At 43.3% G+C, this 8451-nt stretch overlaps 1 protein-coding gene across 1 annotated transcript; it reads right to left on the bottom strand.

The window, feature by feature from the left end:
- Positions 1-1818: 1818 nt before the first annotated feature.
- Positions 1819-8112, bottom strand: LOC134286706 (uncharacterized). The gene is made up of 5 exons (XM_062848364.1): positions 7788-8112; positions 6685-6747; positions 6233-6619; positions 1883-6168; positions 1819-1830 (listed from the first exon to the last, which is right to left on the bottom strand). The coding sequence occupies exons 1-5, from the start codon at positions 8110-8112 to the stop codon at positions 1819-1821; spliced, it is 5073 nt and encodes a 1690-aa protein (XP_062704348.1).
- Between the last annotated feature and the right edge of the window lie 339 nt (positions 8113-8451).

The raw sequence follows: 8451 nt of genomic DNA, 5'->3' as shown, positions 1-8451 counted from the left end.
CTCGGTTGATTAGTTGCTTGATGCGTCAGGAGCATTCAGGGCGGGTAATGCAAACGAAATAACCTGGAAAGCCAGCCAAATGGGAGGAGCCTAATCTGCTAATCTAGGGGAATAAAAGCAGTGACTTCTGTTTTCTTCCGTCATTTTCGTTGGATCAGTCAAGGAGGGTGGAGGTGGATGTCACCTTCAAAGCTGGCAGTACATCAACTGCGACGATTCTCGGCCGATTACACAAGGAATTCCATCCACGGACCACGGCAGCAAGCGGCAGGCCAGTTTTCGACGGCGTCAAGCATTGAGTGCGGAGAAAACCAACACGCATTTCGTGGCATCAAAATCGTCCATTATTCATATGGGCCTTTTCAGGACCACCGAAAATGTTTCCTAAAGAGTTATAAATTGGATTGGATTCCTCCATCAATCGAGAAATGTTTAGTGCAACTCAAAAGTGAACAATTGAGAGATTCGTTGCTCAGCAAAAGTGAAGCAAGATATTAATCTCATCCATGGCTGCAAGCTGCGGGTCAATATTCGATGGTGTCCAGCATTCAGCACTGAGAAAACCAACTCGCATTGCGTGGCATGATGAATTCATGTCATTTTCATTCTAAAATCGTCAATTGTTCCAACGGTTCTTCTCAGGGCCATCGAAAATGATTCCTCAAGAGTTGTGAATCGGATGTTATTCCATCGATCGGGAAAAGTGTGATGTAATCGAAAAGTGAAAGATTGAATACTTGGTGGCTAAGCAACAGCGATGAAGCCGGCCACTAATGGTTCCAACCGGATTTTAGCAACGCAATATCCATTTTTCGGGCAATTTTGCGTAAAACACAAAATTTAATTTTAATATTTTTCAAATTAAAATGAACTAAACCATTAAATATTTTAATTACTTTATCCGTTCAATGAAAATTTACTACTACTTTTAGGGGCATAAAAGCTGTTCCCTCTGTTTCCTTTCGTCATTTTCCATGGATCAGTCAAGGAGAGTGGATATCACTTCCCAGCTAGGCAGCTGCACATCAACTCAGCAACGACTCTCGAATATGGTGCTGATAGCACCAGGAATCTCATCCACGGCAGCAAGCGACGTCAGTTTTCGATGGATTTCAGCATTCAGTGCGGATAAAATAAACTCGCATTGCGTGTTGAATTCATGCAATTGTCTTGCCAAAATCTTCTGTTATTTAAACGATTCTTTTCAGGATCAGTGAAAATGATTCCTCAAGAGGTATCGGATAATCAAAAGCGACCGACAGAAGCCACTAATTGTTCTTTTCAGATGTAAACAACGTTTGTCGTATCCAGATTATTTTACTTTACGTGAAACTCCAATCAAAATGGTCTTTCTAGCGCCATTTAATATTCTAATAATTTTATCCGTTCAATGAAAATACTTTCGAAGAACGGTTGATTGATCATTTACCTTCAAAATAAATTAATTCTTGACCTTCAAAATAAATTAACTAGTCAATGAATGTGAACACAACGCATCACTCCACCCATTTGAATTTTGACAGCGTGTCTTGGTTTTGACCGTTCCAGCCTTTGTCCTACGTCAACATTGCGGTTATATCTCGGACATTACCCACCCCTAGTTTTTAATGAAGGTTAAATCAATACACGAACCACCTAGGGTGGTTGCTTCATTATGAGGATTAGCTAATGTTAAATTTAAATGCTTCTTCATGAAGTTAAGGAAATCAAAATTTTCTTGTTTGGAAACGTCAATATTAAAGTCTCCAGTGACAACCATTGGTGTGTCCAGTCTAACATATCTGAACAATTTCCGCGTCATGAACAACTTCGTATTTCTTATGGTTGTTCCTGGTGAAATGTAAACCGACATTAGAAGTACTTCGGTTCCCATAACATTAACCTTTGCTGCACATATGTCTCCATAGTTGATCACTTCGGCAAACGTCTCGTCTCGATCCTCACCGAGTTGCTTGATGGGATGCGGAACAGCCACGGTTGATGCCGTTTCCTTCTGATAGATCGCGACTCCAGCCGCTCTCATACCCATTCGCTTGCACTGGGTGATGCGCTTATATCCATCAATCTCTATTGGAGAGGTAGCATCCATCCAGGTTTCATTCAGAGCGAGAAATTCTACGCTTGAAAGGATTCGATCAGTCGCTATGTCCTGCGCGTGAGCGTTCAAACTCTGTACATTGAGGCTCATCAATGTGCATGCAGAGCCGCTGTTTTCAACTACTTCACTCAGTTCATCTCCTAGTGTACGCAGTCGGTGATTACCCAAACGCAACAACTCGTTCCTTAAATCCACCATCTTTGGTGAGTTGCTACCCTTAGCATGATGAAATTTAAACGAGTTTGTGGAGTTCGTCAAGTAAAGGCCTTGAAGCATCGTAACACGTGACAAGCCAACGTACACCAATTGCTGATCTTGAGCCTTGTCATAATCATACACGACCTCGGAGAAAGTGCCACCTTGCGACTTATGAACTGTTAACGCACAGGCACTAACCACCGGAAACTGTATACGTTTGCATTTAATGATGTTGCTTAGCTTTATGTTACCTGAACGTTTTGCAATAGGAGTCCAATCGGGTTGCAGAATTCCTGGCCTTGAATAGACAGCTGGTCGCGATTTGATCCTCAACGCAGCACCTATCGTCTCGTTGTCATACTTGAACCATAGTTTCACAACTGAGCCGTCTTCATCCTTTTCAATATATTTCAGCTCACCTATCGCACCATTCACTACGCCATCTTCTACATCGACGTTGGTTGTAATCATGTATGGCATACCAACGGAAAGGCGTAGCAAATACGGTAACCCACCGGTTTCCACGACGCTCATCTTGTAGAGCTTGATGCGAGAGCTTGCCAGTTGACCAGCGTCCTTGTATCCCGCAAAAACGTCATCCGCTATACAGTCCAGAGCATCCTGATTATGCAGTACTTCGTTGTTGTATGCTTCAACATCCGCATTCCGATGATAAAGCCTTATTGCTCCTGGTGCGTTTTGTTTACACCACTCTACAGTACGGAACCGACTTTCAATCAGTTTGGTCTCCTCAGCAGTCATTTGCTGGCCATTACCAATCTTAGTGAGTATACTGGAGAACTCTACATCTGTCTGCCGCATAACCTTAACAAGCGGTAAGAAATCCAATGCTTGCCAAAGAACAGCACCGTGAAAGGAATTACCTGTAGGCTTGTAAACAGGCCTTGCATTGACGGGTGGCAATTGTCGCAAGTCTCCACAGAATACGATGTTAATTCCGCCAAATGGATCATCATAATTGCCACTAATGTCCTGAAGACGCGCATGAATGGTGTTGAGAATATCCGCACCAATCATACTAACTTCATCGATTATGACCGCCTTAATGTTTGCAAAAGCATTGCGGTACAACTGCAGCATCTCAAAGCTGAGTTTCGAATTGGCTCGCCTTGACATAGTGATCCGAAACGCTGAATGAACGGTTGTTCCTCCTATAGCAACGGCTGCTTTTCCGGTGGAAGCACACGCCACATAGGCGTTCTTCTGCGCGTTGTGGGCTTGACTGTAGCGGTTTATCGTCTCCATTAAAATGCGCAGAGTGAATGTTTTACCGCACCCAGCAGGTCCAGTAAAGAAAATCTGCATCGGCTTGCTGCTTTCATCGTAACTGTGCAAACTGTGGATCATTTGCAGGATGAGGTCGCGCTGCTCAGCATTGGTTGTCCGCACCATTGCACAGTAATCTTCTTTCGACATGACATTAGTACGTTGCCTGATGACAGCATTCAGTGCTCCTGTGGGCAAATGTTCAATATCGTCGTTGTTGGGCTCCATGATGATCGTTCGCACAAATTCATCATTCTTCTCTGTAGCGGCATTCTCCTGCTCACCAACCTCTTCGTTCTCACAAGTACGAAGGTATTCCTCTACAGTCTGTTCCAAGTTCAGCTCGCAGTCATATTCCCTTCGTTTTCTCAAGAGATCTGCCTCGTTCATATCATAAAGCTGAAGAAACTTGTTGCCATCCAGAATGTCGCAAACTTCGCTTCTGAATGGCCAAAACAAAAGTACCGATTCACGCTTGTACTCAGCCAACTCGTTCATACTGTAGCCACGCCATCTCAATATTCGTGGGACATTCCGGATAGTGTAGGTGTTAGTACCTCTTCTTTGAGTGTACCGTGCTGCGAAGTCAGCTAAACACACATCTTCTAAGCCATCGCGCTCTTCGTATTTCTGGATAATGTTCTTGGTCCACACATCAGTCGAATCCTCATCGATTTCCTCTTCATCCATCTGCCTGTACTGTTTCCTAGATCTTATCCTTTCATGAGGCCACATCGTTGGCAAGAATTGAACTTTCCTGCTGGCTTCAGACATAGGCAATCGCAGAAGTACCCATGCAGCTTCCTGGGCACACATCTCCACAGAGTTCAGCATTTTCAAACTAACCTTCTTCAGCAAAGCCGTGTAATCTTGGTCCGGATACTGCTCTTGCAGAGCGATAAGCTCTCGATGCAATCCACTTATACCGCGGTTGGACTTGTTGACATAGTCAACCAAGTAACACGCACATGAGTACACGTCGAGGATGAACTGCAAATCCATGTTAGAACGAAGCTTTTGAGCAATCCATGGGTTGAAAGGATTCGTCCATAGCTCATTCATCACTCGCTTCAGGAAGATCGTTGGTCGCTTAATCGAAGAACGCAGAACATCAAGGTAGTACTCGTACGTACATTTACAGTCGTCTAGAAACTCCTCTAACGTGTCAAATGCCTTGGTTTCCAAAATTTGTCTCATTTCCGAGGCACGCTTCCTCAATCGATCACGGCGACTATCATCAGCGGTGAGAGGAATCAGTGTTCGCTCTTCGTTCATTGGCCAGTACGGTATGTTAAACCTGCAACGCTTTTCATTACGTTTGTAGCAAGTACGCGTGTGGTCATGAATCTGCTTCTTGATCGTTTCCGGCAAATGCACAGAGCTGATGGAACTAACTTTCCTAATAAGTTCCATTGTAGCAGGCATATCTTCAGAAACAGTTTCGTTAGGATCGTTTGCGAGCCAAAGCATGATATGTGCATGTGGGCTGCCGCGATGCTGAAACTCGATGCGCTTGAAGGAGTCCACGACGTAATGCTTTCCCAACGGGCTGAACCTTGGTGAAGAAAGGATCGTCATGAGAACATCGACAAGCTTGTTGAAGTACAAGCAGCACGTGACGGCATCGTCGTTGACCAGCGTTGCTCGCTGTAGAGCACTCAGCTCCTGCAGCGGGTCCGTTAAAGCAATGCCGTTATACTCACTGGAGAGTTTGTGTAGCTGCTTCAACAAAAGAGGCCATTGAGTTTCACTGGCGCTCAGAGTCAGGAACATTGTTGGCTTCCCCAACTGTCGTATCATGGCGAAAAGGTCCTGTTTCCTTTGATACCAATATTGCACTGAATTTGGTATCGACTTCATAAACGACAGGTTCCGTTCCATAAGACCTTCCACGAAAGCTCGGTCGTTGAGCTGTCCTCGCGTTATGTTCGCGGTTCCCACGCTTTTGAAGACATGCTGTAACCCTTCGGTAACTCGAAGACGCAGAATCTTCATAGCCATGTACAGCAAATGGTTGGGCTTGGCTCCTCGCCTATCACTCCGTCTCAGCTCACTGGTAGCCTTCATGAAAGGCGTGACGTGAGTCCCAGCCTTGAATTTTCTGGGGTGTCCAAGATAAATATCCGGAAAGGAAAGTTCCTCGGCATCATCATCGTAAACGATGGAAACTGGTCTCCTGTTTTGAGCTGGGGCGATTTCCAAACACTTATCCTCATTCCACATAAGTGTCTGTTGTTGACCAGCAAACATCTCCACATCATTGGTTTCCTCGATGATATCCAGCTGGATCGCGTCTCCATCCCGCGATGAACCAGGTTGAGGCTCAGAAGCAATAGCGCTCAATCGTTCCTGGTTAAAACTTACCCCCTCCCGTCTATACAAAGGAGTGGTAACAAGATATTCCAACCAAGCTTTCACCACAGACTTTTTGACGAATCCAGACAAGTAATTTGATTTATGAATAAGGTGCTTTTTAATGCACACGTTAAAAGCATAATCATCTTCAAGCTCGCGTGGAAGTGCCCTAACCATCTCATCTACATCTACTGGAACATTGATCACCTGACCAATGATCGTGTAACTGCCTAAAATTTCGGATAACATTTTATATAATCGAATAAAATGAGAAAATGTATATGTCAATCATACCTTGCGCTTGGCGCAGGCGACGAATCTGCATAAATGGCAGTCGTGGTGAAATAAGCCTTTCACTAATTGGGTCCAGCGGTGGAAGGCCCAAAGGATAAGGTGGATATTTGAACCCATTCGATGTTGACAAATTGGGTACAGCACCACGTTGCAAACTGCTGCGACAAGTCTGGCATACTTTGAATTCATTGACCGATTCAAAATGATTTCCCTCTATCAACACTCTTCCTGCAGCTTCGGTGATTGACTTTAGATCATTGATGAACCACAGCCTATCACATACGCTGCACGGTATACCAAATTCATTTTCAGTGAACCGTTTGTGGAACTCTCGATCAGCTTTATCGAATTTTGGTTCTTCTTGAATTGGTATAGATATGTCAATTCCTGTAAACATTAATTGATTCATTATGCGCACCAATTAGTAATGATAATACCAATAGTTTACTCACCCTGACCAAAGTGATCAGGAATTAGAACAGACTCGTTCTGCTCAGAACGAAATGGAACAAGTTCTGTAAAATGAGATTGAAAATAATGATTAAATGTTTGCCAAATCATTAATGCTTTTGGTAAAATGTGTCTGGCTTGGTGTCTGGCATAAATTATTTGAAATATTCTTGAGAAGAAAAATACACAAAATATTGTATACGTCAAAAAATGCTTTCTGTTGACAAATATGATCGTAGTTTTATAGGGGTATTCCTAAAGTAGTGTATATTAAGTATCGTCAATCAATAAACATAGATTTCGTTGTGGAATTAATGTGGTGACAGGTAAACTTGAAAATCTTCACAACAATAATATGCATACAACAGTCAATAAGCACTTACCTTGGGATCGAAATTGTTCATCATGGGCTTCCCCATCTACATGAATAGATGGAGCGATTCCTAAGAAAAATGAGGAAAATCTTTAACTTACTATACGCTTGCCATTGAATAATGTCTGGATTACAAAGATTATACAACGTTCACATTTCGAGCTCAACGTGTTAACGTCAACCGTCGAGTCCCCCATGAGTGCTACAGATTTTCAATTTACGAATTTGTCGCTAAACTCTACCACATTAAGCACAAAAGTAAAAAGCAGTGGAATTGGAGTGCTTTAATCATTAGCATAAACATCAATACGTGAAAGTTTTCCCACGATAAGCTATTCAAATCGATATATTTCATATCAAACCCTGTACATTGTACCGAATCGTGAAAAGTCAGCAAGTAAAAAGCACGTAACTGAAGAAACAAGCCGAGTTTCAATGGAAAAATAAAACCAACTAAGTATTATGAATTGAAGAATGGTATTATTTAACGGTGATTTAACAACACTTGCTCACTTAAAAAGATTAGATACATGCACTTTTAATGCTTTCAGTCAGCTATCTGCTATTTTTGAAAGTACGACACTAGATAACAAACTAGCTTGCAGCAGTAATGCACAGCAGAAAACTTTTCCTGACAGCTGCACCGGGATCATACTATGCTAACGACTTAATGCTTGTGTGATACAAGTTGCATGACCGCGAATGCACTTTGAAAATGATAATTTTACTCACCGCTATATGAAACCGCACCATTTGGCAAGGTACCGTTGACTGGGACTGCTACAAATCTCACCGGATCAGTGCTCCTGCCCGGAAGAGGTTCCAGCACAAAATTGAGCACCGGCTCAAGATTGGCAGCCGCAGTCGTACCGGCATTGACACCGGGCCCGACACCAACGCCGATAGTTTCCCGCGCATTTTTCCTCCGCTGCCTGTACTGCCTCATGCGTTCCGCATTCGTCACAGCAGGCCTCGGCGAGACTCCTTCGATTTCCTGCTCTTCACGCTTCCGCTTGCGGAAGTTCGCAAGATATTTTGCTTCCAAACGGCGCGGCATCCTTTCAGCAACGAACGGAATGTACTCACTATCACCTGTCACACAACAACCGGCACAACGAAACACTTCCTCGGAAGAACCACCTTCGGCGACTAAAGAGTCAAAATGGACAAAAGTCCATGCGAGATTCCGACTTTTATATCCTCAAAATACATAACCAAGATACGTTGGCAAATTTGGAATGGGCGGAGCTATGCATGGAGTAAAGTTGTAATGTAAACCATTTCGCTGAGCGTATTCATAAGTTATTCTAGTCAAAGTCGCAAGCTGCCATGATTTCTAAATCGATGAAGGAAAATTATTCGATTCGCAACTCTTGAGGAATTAGTTTCGGTGGTT

This window comes from Aedes albopictus, chromosome 2, assembly GCF_035046485.1.
Source record: "Aedes albopictus strain Foshan chromosome 2, AalbF5, whole genome shotgun sequence".
NCBI classification, from domain to species: domain Eukaryota; kingdom Metazoa; phylum Arthropoda; class Insecta; order Diptera; family Culicidae; genus Aedes; species Aedes albopictus.
The sequence above is the reverse complement of the archived record's forward strand: the minus strand, read 5'-3'. Positions and strand labels throughout refer to the sequence as shown.